The 18,370-nt window shown below is 47.6% G+C and overlaps 8 protein-coding genes across 8 annotated transcripts; 4 read left to right on the forward strand and 4 right to left on the reverse strand.

Annotated features, from left to right (window-relative positions):
- Nucleotides 1–219: 219 nt before the first annotated feature.
- BT62DRAFT_949138 (ribosomal RNA-processing protein 12) lies at nt 220–4,416 on the forward strand (the record flags this gene model as incomplete). Its single annotated transcript, XM_043188094.1, has 11 exons — nt 220–930; nt 984–1,711; nt 1,768–2,002; nt 2,054–2,362; nt 2,413–2,742; nt 2,791–3,016; nt 3,069–3,185; nt 3,232–3,602; nt 3,655–3,847; nt 3,901–4,244; nt 4,294–4,416. The coding sequence occupies exons 1-11, from the start codon at nt 235–237 to the stop codon at nt 4,414–4,416; spliced, it is 3,672 nt and encodes a 1,223-aa protein (XP_043039821.1). The 5' UTR covers nt 220–234.
- On the reverse strand, nt 4,399–5,536 carry BT62DRAFT_1075904 (uncharacterized protein). Its single transcript, XM_043179162.1, has 5 exons — nt 5,451–5,536; nt 5,244–5,400; nt 5,131–5,189; nt 4,959–5,074; nt 4,399–4,909 (listed from the first exon to the last, which is right to left on the reverse strand). The coding sequence occupies exons 1-5, from the start codon at nt 5,502–5,504 to the stop codon at nt 4,540–4,542; spliced, it is 756 nt and encodes a 251-aa protein (XP_043039822.1). The 5' UTR covers nt 5,505–5,536; the 3' UTR covers nt 4,399–4,539.
- A 21-nt stretch (nt 5,537–5,557) lies between these two features.
- On the forward strand, nt 5,558–7,363 carry BT62DRAFT_1075905 (FAD/NAD-P-binding domain-containing protein). The gene is made up of 10 exons (XM_043179163.1): nt 5,558–5,610; nt 5,661–5,766; nt 5,825–5,924; nt 5,984–6,055; nt 6,107–6,441; nt 6,490–6,507; nt 6,554–6,727; nt 6,777–6,866; nt 6,924–6,974; nt 7,029–7,363. The coding sequence occupies exons 1-10, from the start codon at nt 5,585–5,587 to the stop codon at nt 7,311–7,313; spliced, it is 1,257 nt and encodes a 418-aa protein (XP_043039823.1). The 5' UTR covers nt 5,558–5,584; the 3' UTR covers nt 7,314–7,363.
- Nucleotides 7,316–8,472, reverse strand: BT62DRAFT_894957 (electron transfer flavoprotein alpha subunit; the record flags this gene model as incomplete). Its single annotated transcript, XM_043183194.1, has 3 exons — nt 7,316–7,411; nt 7,471–8,197; nt 8,252–8,472. The coding sequence occupies 3 exons, from the start codon at nt 8,470–8,472 to the stop codon at nt 7,316–7,318; spliced, it is 1,044 nt and encodes a 347-aa protein (XP_043039824.1).
- Nucleotides 8,473–8,660: 188 nt separating this feature from the next.
- Nucleotides 8,661–10,989, forward strand: BT62DRAFT_895187 (TPR-like protein; the record flags this gene model as incomplete). Its single annotated transcript, XM_043183207.1, has 9 exons — nt 8,661–8,762; nt 8,819–8,848; nt 8,897–9,200; nt 9,247–9,571; nt 9,630–9,871; nt 9,923–10,194; nt 10,243–10,684; nt 10,735–10,871; nt 10,912–10,989. The coding sequence occupies 9 exons, from the start codon at nt 8,661–8,663 to the stop codon at nt 10,987–10,989; spliced, it is 1,932 nt and encodes a 643-aa protein (XP_043039825.1).
- Nucleotides 10,990–11,373: 384 nt separating this feature from the next.
- BT62DRAFT_894967 (dihydroxy-acid and 6-phosphogluconate dehydratase) lies at nt 11,374–14,338 on the forward strand (the record flags this gene model as incomplete). Its single annotated transcript, XM_043183196.1, has 22 exons — nt 11,374–11,535; nt 11,585–11,612; nt 11,674–11,696; nt 11,750–11,829; nt 11,879–11,917; nt 12,035–12,074; nt 12,133–12,141; nt 12,187–12,325; nt 12,379–12,444; nt 12,497–12,590; nt 12,645–12,724; nt 12,774–12,858; nt 12,896–12,968; nt 13,019–13,060; nt 13,114–13,172; nt 13,216–13,510; nt 13,559–13,581; nt 13,632–13,714; nt 13,772–13,793; nt 13,897–13,976; nt 14,026–14,267; nt 14,309–14,338. The coding sequence occupies 22 exons, from the start codon at nt 11,374–11,376 to the stop codon at nt 14,336–14,338; spliced, it is 1,794 nt and encodes a 597-aa protein (XP_043039826.1).
- On the reverse strand, nt 14,268–15,172 carry BT62DRAFT_112161 (uncharacterized protein). Its single transcript, XM_043179727.1, has 4 exons — nt 15,017–15,172; nt 14,900–14,960; nt 14,454–14,847; nt 14,268–14,395 (listed from the first exon to the last, which is right to left on the reverse strand). The coding sequence occupies exons 1-3, from the start codon at nt 15,033–15,035 to the stop codon at nt 14,466–14,468; spliced, it is 462 nt and encodes a 153-aa protein (XP_043039827.1). The 5' UTR covers nt 15,036–15,172; the 3' UTR covers nt 14,268–14,395; nt 14,454–14,465.
- Nucleotides 15,173–15,580: 408 nt separating this feature from the next.
- Nucleotides 15,581–18,287, reverse strand: BT62DRAFT_968058 (uncharacterized protein). Its single transcript, XM_043188892.1, has 9 exons — nt 17,820–18,287; nt 17,679–17,769; nt 17,427–17,628; nt 16,899–17,000; nt 16,664–16,843; nt 16,565–16,613; nt 16,398–16,505; nt 16,230–16,346; nt 15,581–16,175 (listed from the first exon to the last, which is right to left on the reverse strand). Exons 1-9 carry the CDS (start codon nt 17,875–17,877, stop codon nt 15,730–15,732), a joined length of 1,353 nt encoding a protein of 450 aa, XP_043039828.1. The 5' UTR covers nt 17,878–18,287; the 3' UTR covers nt 15,581–15,729.
- Between the last annotated feature and the right edge of the window lie 83 nt (nt 18,288–18,370).

An 18,370-nucleotide genomic window follows, 5' to 3' on the forward strand; every position in this document is an offset into this window, starting at 1 on the left:
GAACTTATGACGTGGATTATTCATCCAGACGTCGGCCGAAAATTCCGAAGCACGAGCGTCTGAATCACACTGTATTGGAGGTTACAATAGTTTATAGAGATATATACTTACTCTTTTTTTAACTCAATATAGGCGGAATCCCGGACCGGCCAAAGGTCACACGGCGTGATATTTTTTTTCACCTAGTACTAATACAGCATCTTACCCAGGCTGCAACTCAGCTCTTCCTCCACGATGGAACGGGCACTTGAGAAGATACGGCCACACACACTATCATCACTACCCCACCAAAGAATACCTGCAACTCTCTTACTTGCTCTGGAATCCACCATCGAAGAGCAGAAGACAGAGCGGACACCAACAGCATATTTCGCCCTGCTTCTAACAATGCTGGATGGGAATATTCAAAAACAAAATGTCGAAATGAGCGACGGGGATATTCTTCCAGCTCTGTTATATCTATTGGCGACTATTGCCCCATTTGTGTCGCAGCCGGTGCTTCGATCCAACCTACCGACTGTTTTATCCTTGACTGCACCATTGTTTCCCTCCCTTCTCGCCCATGCACCACCTCTTCGATCTCAACTATCGCTCTATCATACAATATTCACGTCCTTTGATCGCTCTCAGCTCGAGATAAGGGATGTTCGTCAAGCATTTGCAACTATATTGCAGCTCTGTCTTGACTCTCGCCCCAAAGTCCGCAAAAGGGCGTCTGACCTTGTAAAGGATGTCCTCACATCACCTCCCACACCCTTACTACAGCACCCATTTGCAGACCGCGTTGCAGAATGGGTTACGACAGCTCTTGTCGAAGTCAATCAAGGTCCCTTTTCTCGATCCAAGCAAGGGAAATCTAGTCCGGGCGCAGAGCAAGCTATACATCTTTTGGCATCCCTACGCCCAGTTCTCTCATTTCTTCCACCACCCGTAAGTAAGACCAATTTTAACTCCGGGAAATCTCACTTAGATAACCTCTTCAGTCTTTACCACCAATATCCACCTTACTTTTATCCTTACCCCGGCTCGGAAACTCGTTTCTTTCCCAAGCCGCGTATTCAATATTGTCAGATCTTTGTTCCTTGAATACGGAAGATGATTATTCGTATACGACCGCTTCAATCCCTGATATCCTCAAGGCAATCCTTTCTTTCCCGCCGGCACGCTCAGATGCATCATTATCTTGCACTTGGATCCATCTCATTGGAGAAGCGATGCTAATCTATCGACGAACGAACCAGGGCGAATGTTCTGCTGAGGTCGGAAAGGCATGGAAGACAGTATGGGTGTTTTTAGAATCGTCAGATTCTGCCATAAGAAAAGAATCATCGCATACACTTGGGGTCCTCTCACGATGCTTCAGCCTATCTATGGTACAAGCGGCAGTCGCAGACAGCGAGAAGACAGTTGTTGCCAAGGCCATCTCCCAGATTTACAAAGCCCTCAAGTCTTTGTCGCACAACCACGCGGTTCCCGAACTATTGACCCTCACTTCATCCTTGATTGAAAATTTGTATTCTATTGAAGATAGCACGCCGACATTGGTTCAGGAACTGTGCGTTCCTCTCATTAGACAGGTTGGCCAACTCCGGACGCAGAAAGGCTTCGAATACCGAGAATCTGCTGATTCGACATTGACCACTGTAATGCGAGTTTTGGGACCACAAGTGCTGTTGAGCATCCTCCCACTAAATCTGGAACCCAAAGATAGGTCGGTTGTCCTTGTTGATGTTAGTACGGAAACCATTCTTATGTTTGTGTTGATAGAGACGCAGGTCATGAGCCCCGGGCTTATCTTCTGCCTTTATTAGCACAACCTCACCCGTCGTTGCTTTCCCACTTTGTGTCCTATTTCGTTCCTCTCAGCGAGCGGATGTTCGATTTGGAGCAGAAGGCCGAAACAGAGGGACGACAGTCTGAAAGCAAAGTCTGGCACGTACTTGTGGCGCAGACATGGGCGGGATTTGTTGGGTATTGCCACGGTACACCGGACTTGGAACAGGTAATTTCATGGGCTGGTGCTGGAGCTGTCACTAACATTCCAAAAATATAGTCGCTAACACAAGCCTTCTCCCAGCTTCTCTCGCAGCTCCTGTACAGTCAAGTCGAACTCAGACCCGCTATTCTGAAAGCACTGAGAACTATGGTGGATTCGAATCGTGCTATTGCGATATCAACCGAGAGTGCAGTGAACCCAAATCGTATCACTGCTGAGTCGGCCAACCGCAACATCGAATTTCTTCAAACGCAAGCGGAGAGCTGGCTTGCGGTATTCTTCAACGTCTTTGGTAGCGTTGGTAGAGATAGTCGCAACTCTGTCGGGGACGCGATTGCCTCTTGGGTTTCCATTGCTGGAGAATCGGTATGTTGTTTTCCTCAATCTCACGCCTCTCCTAATTCCAAAGACGCCAGAATATAACCAAGGCCTATGCTAAAGTCTTCGAAATGTTTAAGACGAACTTGCGTCAGCCACTTCATGCTTCTAGTGATGGCAACACGATCATAACTACGCAAGATCTCCTAATCATGCTTCTATCTCATCTTTCTACCACCGAAGCCAATGCTCTATTCACGCTTTGTTTGTCAGAAGAAGTCTTATATTCAAAAGACAACGGAGTGCAAAAACGAGGCTACAAAATTTTATGTAGACTTGTTGAATGTGGCGACATTTCGATAGACACCGAATCCGTGATTCGTCAATTAGGAGAATACACTGGTGGCCTTGTTCCGGCTGCGAAGAAGGTTTGTCGTGTCAGATGTCTGTCATTCTAGCAATAAAACGTTCAACAGGACCGATTCACTCTTTTAACTTCTTTAGTACCTGGCATTCCACCCTCCGCTATGCATCTCATTCCATCCTTAATACCCGAAGCTGTTCTTGGGACAAAAGAACCGTCTGATAAAGCCAGAAATGCTGCATTCGATCTCATCATTGCTATGGGTAAAAAGATGAGTGAAGGTGGTGTGGTCAAACGCAACATGATTGATGGTATGGACGAAGACTTACAGGAAGATGGTATGGGTTCTGCTGTCTATTTCCCGCAGAGCGTCTAACGTATGATCGTTAGCCACTGCGAATATTGAAGAGTTCATGATGATGATATCTGGCGGGCTTGCGGGCGCGACGCCTCACATGATCAGTGCAACTGTAACTGCATTATCGCGTCTAGTGTTCGAGTTCAAAGGTATGTGCATTTATGCGTTGTCCTTCTCCCCTAATCAAATACTTAGATACTATTTCGACGCGCATGCATACCGAAATTTTCTCCACTCTTCTCATGTTCCTCACTTCTGCAAATCGAGAGATTGTTAAATCAATTCTTGGCTTTGTTAAACTCGTTATTCACTCACTTCCTGTTGAAATTGTCCGGCCACACCTGAAAGTTCTCGTTTCCGGTCTGCTTGGTTGGTCGCATGATCACAAAAACCACTTCAAGGCCAAGGTCCGCCATATATTCGAACGAATGCTGAGAAGATTCACTTGGGAGGAAGTGCACTCCTGTGCTGGTGAAGAAGAAGCTGCAAAAATTATAATAAATATCAAGAAGCGGAAGGAGCGCGCTAAACGCAAGAAAGTCAATAAAGAGAAAAATGACAATGAGGTATGTAGATTCATCATTCAACATTGTTAATGTTTGTTTATATCCTCGCCAGGCTCCGGTTAAAGCCACAACCGGCGATTCTTTCGAAGATGTTTTATACGGTAGTGAGAGCGAGCTCGAGGATAGTGATGATGAACGAGAACCGACAGAGCCAACCAACCAACGGAAATTCGAGGGATCTCGCCTGAGGATGGATAATGACGAGCCCATGGATCTGCTCCAAGGGACGGCGTCTCGTGTTACTAGTCAGTATTCTTGCTTGGCCTCATGTCCCTGCTATGCTGACGCTTTCTAACAGACGCACAATCAAGTCGCCGTCGAAAGCCTGGACAAGAAGCCTCGCAATTCAAGACAGATGATGACACTGGAAAAATGATCATTGATGACTCGGACAATGACTCTGCAGGCGCTGCAAAGACAGATGTCGCTGGGGAAGCCTACCGCGAGAGTCTCACGTCTGTAGATGGTTTTAAGCGAGGACCTAATGGCCGGGTCAAGTTCAACAAGGACACCAAAAAACGGAGACGAGAGGATAGCACCGTTGATGATGGTGTGGAGATGGGCGATGGTGACATCTCCGCCAAAGTCCAGAAATCCAAACGGAAGAACGATGTCAAACTCGGTCACGAATTCAAAGCGAAGGTATGGGGTTTTCGCTCTGCCAGCTTCGCATTACTAATTCGAATTACAGAGAGCGGGCGGAGACGTAAAAAAGGGTGTTTTGGATCCACATGCATATTTGACTCTTTCCCAAGCGTCAAAACGAGGAGGGCACAAGGGCCAGCCGCGAATGGGTATAACAGGAAAACGTTGAAGATACGGCATTCTTCGTTGCATCTAGAGATGGTGTGGTACAATATACATCTTTGACTCGTGTAAATAATTGGAGGGCACCACGGTACAAGTTATGCTCTCTAGTACGGCAAATTCTTGAACTTCATCCATACAATGTCTGATCATGCGGCGTCCCAAATAGGCCTTGGTTCCAGCTACTGGGTTGCTTCAATTCCCCAATATGAGACTCTATCCCAGCCACCTTTGTGGCGACGATGGCCAGCATATGCGCGTCCGCTCTATTATCGCCTTCCAAGACAAACTGAAGTAATGCCACTGTAGGAATGATCCATTCTCGAGGTAAGGATGCTAGAGTCCGACGCGTCAAGCCACCTCCAGGAATAAAGGGGATATCCGGCTCGTCATTCTCGTCCTGTGGCCATTGTGGGACCGGAGATGAGTATTTTGGTATCCTTAGATCGCGAAATGAGAAAGAAGGAGTGTTTTGGGGTTGGATATAGTAGATCGGTGTCCTATTTAGTATTAACTTGCAGAAAGTCGAAACATCTAGTCTGCACATACATCATCTGGGCATCAGTCCTGTTCGACAGGTCAACGCCAGAGAGGAGAATGACAGACGAGACTCTGTATTCAATGAAGAAATTGAGCAAAGCGTCTACGAACTCTTGTTTTCGTGACTGTAAACGGTCGATGAACTCTGAAATATGTGCTAGAAAGAAGAGGGGGCACCGACTTTGAGTGTTGGAGACCGTTGCTGGAGGACAAGCAGATCTACATCATCCCTGCCGTATACTTGAAGGTCCAGCTTAGCTCTGTCGTTTTAGATGGACATGTGGATGGACATACATTCAAATGGTGTGCTTATACCGTCGTCACCGTCCTCCTTTCCGCCTACGGCAGGAATGAAGAAAGAAGGGTCAAAAGCCCCTAATGAATGGAGAGAAAGCGATGCGATGAGAAGGTCGGCAGCGAGCTGAGAGACGTTAGCAGTGGATACGATAGGCTGGATACACCTGTGAGTAGATTAATCAGGGTAAGAAACGGAATACAGACAACGATGAGGGTCTTGTTGAGATTTGCGTTTACTGTTGGTTTGTAGAAAGACATGACCGGTCAGTGCAGCGTGTCTTACACTATCATGATCAATCTCACGGCGATGACTAGGTAATCCCCCCCCCCCCATTGAAATGCCCAAGTTCAAGGTTGCAATTTGGTCTGTGTGAACTATATCTTATCAAACGGTATCTCATGTCGTATTCTCAGTGGTGGAGGTATAAGTGGTCTTTGCCTTGCGGTCCTCCTCTGCAGAGATCCTAGTATCCAAGTCGACATGTATGAAAGCGCCAGTCGATTCGCTGAGATCGGTGCTGTCCGTCTGTTCTATGCCACCTGGGCTAGGACCGTTTTCTGATCCTTTACACCACCAGGGAGTGATGATATGGTCGCGGACATGGAAAATCTTAGAGGCTGTCGGATTGGCAGAAGACTTTTCCCGTATTGCACATCCTCCTCCTGACGGGTCAATCGGTGGCTAAACTTTCCATGTGCGGCATATATATATATATACTAAACTAAGCTTTTTGCAGGCGTTGGCTTTGACTACAGACGATCTGACCAGGTTGAGGAAGGGTTCCAATTTCGTCTCGTCGAAATGGCATGTAAGATCTTCATATACCTCGTTATCTTCTTTGTTCTGACATGCTTCTCAGACGGATGTATTCGTTTCCATCGTGCTCATTTCCTTGACGTTCTGGTCAACCGTTTGCCTCCTGGAGTAGCACACTTCGGTAAACGACTAGCTGCTTACTCTGACGATTCCGAGGCAGAAACCATAACATTGAACTTTGCGGACGGAACCACAGAGGCTTGCGACTTACTTGTAGGCTGCGATGGCATAAAGTCTACTGTCCGCAAACAAATGTTTGCTGAGGAAGGCGGACATGATCCTGTGTTCACAGGAACGATTGCATACAGAGGTCTTATTCCTGTATCAGCCCTTTCTTCTGATGGAGCGGTTCATCGTACTGTTTCTACACCAATGATGGTGATTCTTTCACCGTGTCGTCAAATTGTTTTCTCATTTCTCCTGTAGTATTGCGGCAAGGACAAGGTACAGGTGGATAGTCGTATATGCGTTCATCACCAACATATTGCAGCACATCGTCAGCTACTCGATTTCACAAGGATCCGTTGTCAATGTCATCACCTTTAGGTCTGACCATGAGAGGGAGGGTTCCACCTACCCTGATACATGGGTGACAGAATGCTCGCAGCAAGAGCTTCTTGACTGCTATTCTGGCTGGGAGCCGGAGGTTATTGAGATGCTTCAGGTCAGCATGCATCTCTACCCACTCTTTCTGGGGACTGACATGCTGACAGCATATTGAAACCCCCACGCGCTGGGCACTGCATCATCTGCGTCCTTTACCTCGCTTTGTCAACAAAAAGGTGGTATTAGTTGGGGATGCAGTGCGTGTTATCGGACACATCCCAAAACATCCTTCTGATCTTGTGGGCTGCTTGAAGGCCCACGCGATGTCGCCCCACCAAGGTGCTGGTGCTGGTCAAGCTATTGAGGGACGATGGTTCTTTGTTACATGTGGTCCGCCATTTTCTGACATGGTCTCTTAGGATGCCTTCGTTCTTGCTCGTCTGCTTAAGATCTGTACGTTATCAACGCTTCACCTTGCATGCGAGGCTTATCAACATGTCCGACTACCGCTTGCTAACCGGGTTCTCCGTGGGTCTTATGAATCTGGAATGATGTACGAGTTCACTAGCGAGTTTGGGGATGACTATCCCAGACTCGGACCTGCTATAGAGAAGCAATGGGCTTGGATAGATGAGACGGACCCAGTAGAGGTTTTGCAACGGGCAGTGGACTATTATGACTCGTTGTTGTTGTCGGATACATAGATTTACTGCTTCAGCTTCTCGACTAATTGAGGTATCACTTCGTACAAATCGGCCACAAGTCCGACGTCAGCAACCTGGAAAATCGGCGCATCGGGGTCCTAAAAGTGATTGACAAACGGTTAGTCGGTATGAATTCGCAAGACAACGTGAAATGTACTTTGTTCACGGCTACAATAAGTTTTGAGTCCTTCATTCCGGCCAAGTGTTGAATAGCACCAGAGATCCCGAACGCCATGTAAAGCTTCGGCGCGACAACCTTGCCTGTCTGGCCCACCTGCAACGAGTTGTCTGCGTAACCCGCATCAACAGCGGCGCGTGAAGCACCGACAGCAGCACCCAAAACGTCAGCTAACGGATAAAGCGTGGCCTGGAATGTTTCAGCGTTCTTCAAAGGACGTCCGCCAGAAACGACTCGACTCGCGACACCAAGGTCTGGACGATCGGACTTGGTCAGGGAGGTTTTGACGTGCTCAGTGGGTGAGTCTGAAACAACTATGGGGTCCACTTCTTGGACGTCAACGCTTGCGTTGTCGTCGGACGGGGCTGCGATAAAAGAAGTCCCTCTGACGGTAAAGAACTTGATGGGTATTGACGAAGATGCCTTGACTGTGGCAATGGCATTTCCGGCGTAGATGGGACGGGTAAAGGTGGTGTTGTTTGAGGCAGCGTCGTGCTCAAGGGAAGTGATATCGGAAACTGCAGGAACATCGAGCTGAGCGGCTACGCGGGGCAGCAATGACTTGGCAAAGGACGACGTTGCTGAGACGACATGAGTGTATGGTGTGCTTCCTAGGACTGCGGTGAGAAGAGGCGAGACTGCCTCTGGTACTGGTGCTGAATAGAGCTCGGATGTCGAGTGCAGCAGCCCTGTCAGACCTTTGAGTCTACATCTCTCTGTTTAGCATGTAACCGACAGCATCTTGGCATATGAAACAAACTTTTTTGCCTTGTCCACCACGGACGCTCCTTCTGGACCCGATATGATGAGACCAGTAACTTGACCACCCAAGTGGGTCGCGGCGGTGAGGGCAGATAGAGAGCCCGAATCTAGGACGCCTGCACGATGCTCAAGCAAAACAAGGGCATGCGGCGAAGCTGGCGTTGCGTATGCACGGACCAGAGGGCGACATGCACAGCGCACGGCTCCGAGTCGCAACATGGGGAGTGAAAGGGAGAAAGTGTTTGGGTGTTTGGGGCCGAGTCGGCTTTCATCGGACCAGTACTTTTCTGCATTCGGAGCGGGGCAGTAATCACAAGCTCCGCTACCCCATTCTCTCACGGTAGCGGTCTGCTTAGGCATATTACCCATCAGCTCTCTTTTCTGACTATCATTTTCTTCTGCCCACCATGTCATTCCAGTCGCTCATTTCTGGTTCTGAATGTGCTGCGCCTGCAAACCCGCTCAACCAGGTCCTGAAGCATACAGACGGTGATCGCAGTCTACAACAAGTACGATTGCTCGAGTCTTGATCAGAAAAACATCATTCATTGGAACTTTATCATAGGATCGTCTTGCAGGACCGTCAACATCAAGGGTGAGCAGATATTCGTCTTGCATCCGGCTCCAAATTGATCAATTCTAGCTTCAATTTCTGCCGACAACGTCAGCCCCCGCTGCCAATGAACAAGATCTTGCCCTTGCTCGCCAGTTCTTCGAAGCAAATGGTGATAGTCCGGCGTTGCGACCCGCTTTTTCTATTCCCGGACCCTCTTTGACTGGTCCGGCTCCACCAAAGTTCAATGAAGCATGGGTAGCGGAGCAACAGGCTCGTATACGACATTTTGAAGCCCAGAAGGCTCAGAGTGCTTGGTCGACAGAATTTGGGTCGTCTAAATTCCTCCCTCAGAGTCCGTCTGCTCCTCAGAGCCTCGTCGCACCACAAGATTGTAGGTCGATCTACGATCTGCTTTACATTTTCACTAACGAAAACAGTCCAACAAAATTCGTCATATGGCCCCTCTATGAGGATATACGATCCACAAATGACGAGAATGTATGGGATGGGCATGGGCATGAATATGAATATGAATATGTACCAAGGCCCTAGTGCAAGTTATGTGGTGGACCAGGACAAAGGGAAGGCGAAGAGTCGAGACGCTGACTTCGATGCTGCTTTTGAGCAGGCGGCCTCTCTCGTCCCAACCCAGGCGACCGAAGCCCGAATTGTTGAAGTTGAAGATGTGGCAGATCTCAACAAGGCTTTAGAGCAAACACATCTGCAACCTACCCTAGTAGAGCCTGGAAATGATTTCAGAAAGTACGTGAAACAGAATTTGCATTTTTCCCATTGCACAGGAAGGCCAATTTTATTTCAGGGTATGGGACCATCTACAAAATTCAGATCTTCCACCGCCGAAGGAAGATCAAGCCAAATGGGAAGCCGAATTTAATCAACTGATGAATTCACAGCGAGAAGCCGACCTTGATTATGACTTCAGTAAAGTTATAGAGAATACATGGCAACAGGGTGTGGATAACGACCGGCAAGAAAATGTAGGGCCCGAACCAATCAGGTTCGATAGTGAGGGGATACCTATCTTGGGCGACTACATTTTTGGTATGAGCAATTTTTCTTTAACATCATTCGGTGACACAAAAGCCTTTATAGAACCTAACAACAAATATCTAACGTCGACATCGACCAGCTCGCCCTTGGCGGAAGCTAAGTCACTGCTTGAAAGGAATGGGTCTTTATCAGAAGCCGCTCTTCTCCTCGAGGCCGCTATACAGAAAGGGGATCTTGGGGAAGGCGGATATGAGACTTGGATATTGCTAGGAGAAACTCGTAACATGGATGAACGGGAGGAGGCCGGTATGCGCGCCTTGATGGAAGGAGTCAAGAGGGCTGAGGCTGCTGGTGCTGCTGGTGCTGGAATGCTGGTAATGTTATGGTTTCCTGGACCTGATTGTCATTCATCCAATCCATAGTCCCTTGCAATATCCTTTACGAACGAGTCATACGAAAGGGCCGCCCATACCATGCTCCTTCGTTGGATAACTGCTCGATATCCCTCTCATCATGTCCCTCAGGACACTTTCCGAGCCACACAGCATACTGCATGGGACGCTAACAGTCGAATAACGGAAGTCTTTCTTGATCTCGCACGAACGCAGCACAACCGAGGTGTCATGGAAGCAGAAGTACAAATTGCTTTGGGTGTTCTGTTCTACTCTACAAACGACTATGACAGGGCAAAAGATTGTTTCCAATCTGCGCTTTCCTTAAGACCGCAGGACTACCTGTTGTGGAACAGACTGGGATCATCATTATCCAATGGAAATAAACCGGAGGAAGCTTTGGGTGCCTATAGAGAGGCTTTGCAGTTAAGGCCTACGTATACGCGGGCAATATACAATGTGGGAGTGGCCTGTGAGTTTCGCTTACCCAGCATATTATACAGTCACCCATAATTACCCTAGGTTTGAACATTGGTGCACATAAAGAAGCTGCTGAGCACTTCCTGAGTGCTTTGTCGATGCAAGAGCAGAGCGCTGGAGAAACCAGTGACCAATTATGGTTCACGCTTCGTAGAGCTTTGATGTCGATGGCAAGTAACGTCTCTAGACCACCCTTTCTATATTCTAATCTTCACGTAGGACCGTGCGGACCTTGCTGACCGGGTCAAGGCGGGGACGAGCCTTGAGTCTTTTCGCAGAGAAGGTTTCGATTTCTAGTGTCGTAATGTCTGCGCAGTCTACAATGTAAAACATGCGAGGTTCCGAAATGTGTCTACCTTGATTGGTTCGCTGGCGGTCCGAATACACACACACGTGAGGTTATCACGAGAACTACAGTGGTTACTTAAATACGGACGTTATCCGATTGTTATTCCTATATGCTCTTCCTATTCTGCCTGCTATGTCGGTCGAAATGTCAAGCTTTTAACGCCCTCTTTCATGAGATACTGATGAACTGATTATTTTACAGCCATACCATCCCGAAAGCTTTGACAGCCGAAGTCAAGTCAAACAGAATCTCATGTGCTGTGACACAAGTAAGTAGCAACCAATTTCTTATTTGTAGCTAATCCCGCACAGGATAAGGTAAAGTCTCATCGCATGAAAGATCTAAAAACTGTCAGGATTGACTCCAACTGGAGGCTCGAGGTGGAGCGCAAGCCATGCGTAAGTCGAGAATTTCAAAGCTTGGTGTGTGACGTACTTATATGCCAGCCAGTTTATGCCGTCGGATTGACGGAGGATGACATGGACAAGCCACAAGTATGGCCATTCTCTATCGGTGCCAGTCAAATACTCTGACATGCCTTAGATCGGAATCTCTTCGGTATGGTGGGAAGGTACGTGCTCTTCGTGTATACTACTATTATCACTCTTCGACCGGTTACATTATCTCATCAGGGAATCCGTGCAACTCCCATCTTGTATGTTGCATTCGTTTCCAACGAGAATACTGGACTGAAACGTAACCGCATAGCTCGATCTTGCGAAACTTATCAAAGCAGGATGCAAAGATGAAGGTCTCGTTGGACTGATATTCAACACTATTGGCGTGAGGTAGTACAAGATTTTGGGTAATTATGATGCTCTGAACTTTTAAGTATAGCGACGCGATCACAATGGGCACTGATGGTATCATGTTTTGGTTTTGACAGCAGTCCACTAACACCCAAAAACTGACTCTCTGTAATATCAGGCATGCGATATTCGTATGTCCTACTTATCTCGTGCGCCAGTTATGATTTATAACCAGGAAACTAAGTCTTCCTAGTCGTGACATTATTGCCGACTCAATCGAAGCCGTATTTACCCCTCCGATTTTTACATTATATGTCCGGCGCTGATTCTCTGAGCCTCCAGGTCGTTATGGTACGTGTTTAACAGTTAACTCAAGGAAAATCTCAACCAAGGAAGGCGCAACACTACGACGGGAACATATCCATCCCAGGATGCGACAAGAATATGCCAGGTTGTCTAATGGCTGCTGTGCGTCACAACAGGCCAACAGTCATCGTGTATGGTGGTACAATTCAGGCTGGAATACGACATGTAGGTTCGTGTCTTGTTTCTCATAGTTGCATGTATGCCCTACTCAGTTGCATCGAGATTGTCCTTCCATGGGTTATAAGAAAGGTGGAACCGTCAACATCTCTGACGCTTTCGAGTCCTATGGTACGTGATCCATAAGCTGAACTGAGATGGGCAGTTTTACGATCTTACTAAGGGGCGTTTACTATTGGTCAAATTAGTGACGAGGAACGATTTGATGTCGTTCGTCATGCTTGTCCTGGCGCTGGGGCTTGTGGTGGAATGTATACGTACGCCGTCAAAGAATCACTGTGTTGACGTCCTCTTCACCGTTCTCACTGCAGCGCTAATACCATGAGCTCCGCGTTAGAGGTTCTTGGCATGTCTTTGCCATACTCTTCGAGCACGCCCGCGATTTATCCAGGTGAGTGGATTATCTTCTGTCGCAAACAATATGACACGCCCTGTTGTAGAGAAAGCGCAGGAGTGTGCCAAGGCAGCGAAGTATCTGAAGAAGCTGCTGGAGCATGATATCAAACCCAGGCACGTCACTTCAAGGTGTCGGTCTGCTTGACATTCATTCCGCTAATTAAAGGGACATATTGACCCGCCAATCTTTCTTGAATGCCATAGTCATAGTCAATGTACTCGGTGGCTCGACGAATGCAGTGAGGTCGCTCTTTTTCCGTACGATGTAACACGATTCTAATGAGGGCAGGTTCTTCATTTCTTGGCTATGGCCAGAGCAGCAAATATCGAGGTGCTCTTGTCAACGTTAACTTCTGCTTGAAGTTAACATTTGTTTCAATGTAGCTGGCAGTGGACGACTTTCAAGCGATTTCTGACAAGACGCCATACATCGCAGACCTCAAGTAAGGTTCACACCCAACATGGTGACATACTAATTTTCCGTAGGCCGTCCGGGAAGTATTACATGGAAGATGTTCACCGCGTCGGAGGCATCCCTGCGATACTCAAGTACCTTCTTAATCATACTGATCTAATCGACGGGTCACAACTTACGGTAACCGGGAAAACTCTCGCACAAAACTTGGAAGACGTTCAGGAGCTTTCTTTTGATAACCAGGATGTTATAAGGAAACTTGACAATCCTATCAAGAAAACTGGTCATCTAACGATCCTCCGAGGCAATCTTGCACCGGGGACAGGAGTTGCAAAACTCACTGGGAAGGAAGGTCTATGTTTCAGGGTATGTGGCGCTCTTCGCTTCTTTGGAATTACGCACATCTTCCCGCAGGGCACGGCCAAATGCTTTGATAGGTTAGCTCCTTATTCAGTTAGCCATCATCTTTACTAAGCTTCGGCTGTAGCCTTGAAGGATTCTTCCCTGCACTGGAAGCTGGCGAGATCAAGCCGGGGATGGTGTTGATATTCAGATATCAAGGTCCCAAAGGTGGGCCCCAATGAATGTCGTAGGCATCCATCTTGACAAAATGTGGTTTCTCTACAGGTGCACCGGGAATGCCAGAGGTGTGTTTCCAGTAATCTTTGTTGAACTCTGCTTTTGATGAAGGGCGTGATAGATGCTAGGTATGAGACATGTCATTCGCTCGCAGTTGTCTTTTTTGACACCAGTGGCGAAGGGCCAACCGCTGCTCTTGCGGGTGCCGGTCTAAGTACAAGCACTGCTTTGATTACCGACGGAAGATTCTCCGGTAGGCGTTGCGCAATTCTAGGTCTAGAAACGTCGACAGGATTTTGTAGGAGCGAGTCGAGGTTTTATTATAGGTCATGTTGTTCCAGAGGCCCGCCTCGGAGGACCTATTGCTCTGGTCAAAGATGGAGATCTAATTGTCATAGACGCTGAGAAGAGGACGATTAATTGGTTAGTCAGTGAGGATGAACAGGAAAGGCGCAAGAAAGAATGGGAGGCTTCGGACAAGAAGGAGCTGAACGTGAAGAGAGGAATCCTATTCCGATACGCAAGGGATGTTGCGGCAAGTCGGGTCACTGACAGAATCCATTTTCATGACTGACGTGCTCATAGCCGGCCAGCGTTGGAGCATACTGTGACTGAAATGTGTGATAGAAAGCCAGGGGTAACTTCATTAAAGAATACAATAAAACGATAGTGCTGTCACAAAGAAACCCTTCTAAGAATATGAGACAGCTTTTCGAAATTGGAGACTCACGATGTCATGTTGTCAGTGGTCCGAGTCTCCAGCTTGCTCCCGCTCTTCATCACGAAGGAGGGGTTGATCCTGAGCCACAACTGCAATATCAGAACGAGAGTGAGCCGGGTTTAAACGCTCTAATTCTGAAGATTTCTCCCGTTCAGGGAAAGCGTGCTCGCCTGGCTTCCGTATTCCGATGAGGACCGCAGGGTCAGGGGGGATGATAATTTGTTCTTCTGGTTCCTTAGGCTTCTTGGGCTTCTTGGGAGTAGCAAGGCCAGCCTCTACGGCACGTTTCGCTTTCTTTCTCTTTGACCTTTTTATGAAGTATATCGTGAAACCGATGATCCAAGCTAAACCCATCAGACCGCCGCAGATACTGCCTGCAATAATGGGTGTTTTGGCCTTTTGCCTGGGCGATATTATCAGCATCTAAGAGTGATACAGTATAGGAGATTTTTTACCCATGTAGAGAAGCGGCTTCAGATGAAGAGACATCACGGATGGCATTGAGGGTACGGGTAACTGCCAGAAGAGACGGGTGATGAGCATCCTTGGGGTCGAGAGAAGGATACACGGACCATAATTCAAGGCAGGCATAGCTTGTTAGGGAATGGGGGGAGCAATAGTAGTTGGTATGCGAATTTCGAAAGAAATTTACAGGATCATGGAAGTGGCACGTTAAGTACTACAGACAATTGGTGGGTAGCAGCGGCAATTGTTGGCATGACGTTATGTGACATCCAAACTTAGACGCTATCCCAACTTCCGCTTTCTCTCCAGAAATGTAGCCATTCCGTCTGCTGGCCCAGCTAAACATTCGAAAAATATACACGTCAGGCTCATTCATGTCACATCCTCTACATAGCAAGAAATCTTGTTTAACTTTTTATAAAGGTTAAACAAGTATTGTATCCCTGGAGGAAAACTCTATCGCATGCCTGGGGGCTGGTTCCAGCCTAGTCTTGAGCTTGTTAAAGATTATTTATCAAGATCCTTGGTAGAGCAAGACTGCCAGACGATACGCAGTATTGACAAGTTACTATCTTAGTGTATATCATCATCATTACTGTACGGTACAGCACCGAACCAGGTTGGATACAAGAATACCTTTCCGTCGTTCAGTGCTCGACTATGGAAATTCTCTGGACTGGGTGGCCTAGCATTTGTCATCCATAGCAAGTTCCGGTCTTTCGTATCTGGAAGACGTGCTCTTTACTTGCATGAAAAGTCTTCAGTTAACATATATTCGCGGAGAATATATATCTAGTAGCGACCTAGGACAACAGATGTATCAGAGATGCGTACCTACGTCTCCTGGTTCTAGCGAAGTGCCTGCAACTTGAAGATCGTGAACACTTTCCAGTCCAACCCCTCTGAGAATCTTCCCAACGCCTTCGCTCTTTACGGCTTCCAGTTCTCTCTCACTCTTCACCAAAAGCATCCCCGCATAACCAAGGGCGTTGACGTTCAGATTATCGCCAGTTTCTTGAAGCACAAAGTTCTCCTCTCGTCGGGGTAGAACGTGCAGATGTTCTAAAGTAATAATCACATTGTAAGAGGGTTTCCCAGCAGGATAGTCAGGCGCGTGTCTGATGGTAGAAATCGCGAGATCTAGAAGCGAGAGAAAGGCCGCAGCCAATACGTGCTCGATCTTGTCCCTGGGCATAGACGAAAGACGTTGAGGAAAGCGATAGACGTGATTCGCATAGGGTAGCGATGTCAGAGAGAAGGGCTTGTCTGTCGTGAATATGCTTAGGGACCCCTTCTAGGTAATGTAACGGATGTACTGACCTGGCGCTTCCAGAGTAACGGCTCTTGCCAAAGCTTCGATCGGGGGACCATCATCGTCATCGACGGTGATGAACTGGATGTGTTTGTGAGGTTGACTGGCGCCGCTTAGGTCTCCGCCTATGCCCCATCTGAATTTCTTGATTATAAAAGCTAAATGGAAGACCTTACAGTTATAAAATGCGAACATGTTCTGTCGCGCTTTATATGCTGCCGTAAGAAGCGCGTACGTTTGTACAAGGTCATCCGGAACAAGTGGCAAGGTCTGGGACTTGAATTCTAGAGATATTTTGAGATATGAGATATAGTGCTTCAGGCACTGCAGCGAAAGAGGAGACCTTTGGTGACGAGTAAGAAGTGGCCCCGGACTACAGAATATTTGTTCATCTGCAAAAGAGCTATCAGATCATCAACTTATATGACAATGAGGAGCGCACCATCACAACATACTCCTCTTCCTGCTCCTCATTTCTCAGATATCCGACGAAAAGATTGGGATTATATGGTGGATTAAATGGATCAAGGCGCTGGACCTTGGGAGTTGAATCTGCGGCATGAAAGTCGGACGATGGAAGCTGCGGTTTCTTCTGTAGAGCAGGACACAGGCGAATCTCATACTAGTAGAGCAGTAGTCGACACGAAATCGGGGTACTCTGAACTTGGGTGACACACCTCCACATGTCCCTCTGGGTGTTTATGGATGGTGGAGGGGAAGAAGAGAAGATCTCCCGAGTTGACCGCATTGTCGAAGCTGGATGGTATCTTTGCAATTATCTCAGTGGGAAGCATCGACGTGAAGTATAGAAGAAAGATGGAATGCGGTGGCGGTCGGATGCCAAGGAGCGATGACGCAAAGTAAAATATTGCCGACCGCGCTATGGCAAATCCAAATATTTCCATTGTAACAAAAGTGGGTAAAGATATTAGGGAAAGACCGAGCTGAAAAACTTGTCCAACTAAACGGCAGCAGAAAGCCCAGCCAGTAGGCCTCTCCTCCTGCCCGGAGGCGATGGCGATGGCAGTGAATGATCAGGCCACTCCACCCTTTCCCCTATTCTGCTTCGCTTCTTCAATTTGCTCTCCGAGTACTTGAGCCCGAATGTAACAAAATACCGCTATGAGAGACCATAAGCTGGCATTTGTGCCCTGGCAGTGAGTTATTGTAGGGAGTCGAGCTTCATAAAAGCAGCAGCAGCATACCTGATAGTACAGGATCGTCAAGAAGGACTGGAATAATAGCAAGACGATCCTGAAAATGAAGCTCCTATGAATGGCCAGAGCCCTGAACTGGGGAAGTGGATATTCCACGACTACCAAGAAAGCACCGATGATCATGGTGAAAACCTGGATGACCGGCGCTTTGACGATGAGACTGATAAACACTGCAGCACCCGGCGCAGGCCTTAAAACCTGGGTGAGAAAGCATTCAGTTCACAGAGAGCGGCCACGGACTGGATTCCTCCTGGATCCCTGACAATGCCCCCAACAAAGTCCCAAAAGAATTTCCTGAAGAATAATCCAAAGAATGCGGACCACACAGCATCTGAGGATATGTCAGAAGATCGAAATACACGGAAGATAAGAACAACTTGCAAATGCTGGCAGAGATAGAGACAAAACGAGCGAGATCATGCCAGATGAGATTCCCCATTCCTGAAATGATGACTGAATCGAAGTTTAGGATTTGTCTGAGGGAGAGCTCTGTTCAATGCACGAATGATCGAAAGGGAAGACTAGCTTCAACGAGCAGGAGGAGAGATGACTGTAGGAAAAAAGAAAGTGAAAGTGCAAAAAAGAGCACAGCTCGAGAATGAGAAAGGATTGAAGAGGACGAAGATTCATAGCGACGGAGACCAGATGTCGGAATTTGAATTTCGGAGACTGCCGTATGCAGTTGCCACGCTGAGCTGATCTCGGGCCTCTCGCGTCGCGTCGCCAAGGTGCCTGTCCACGGGTTACCGCAAGCCTCTCAGTGGACATGCATTCATTTCAACAAATATATGTATGGCTTAGAGGCGATGTGCTTACTCAGTAGAAGATTAGATGGACAAATCTGCACACAGAGGGCTGTTACATAAAGTCACTGCAAGCACGTCAACGTCGTCCCTTCCAAAGATCATTCACCTTTTAGGCGAAACACGAGC

Source organism: Guyanagaster necrorhizus, assembly GCF_019112545.1.
Source record: "Guyanagaster necrorhizus MCA 3950 unplaced genomic scaffold BT62scaffold_12, whole genome shotgun sequence".
Taxonomy (NCBI): Eukaryota; Fungi; Basidiomycota; class Agaricomycetes; order Agaricales; family Physalacriaceae; genus Guyanagaster; species Guyanagaster necrorhizus.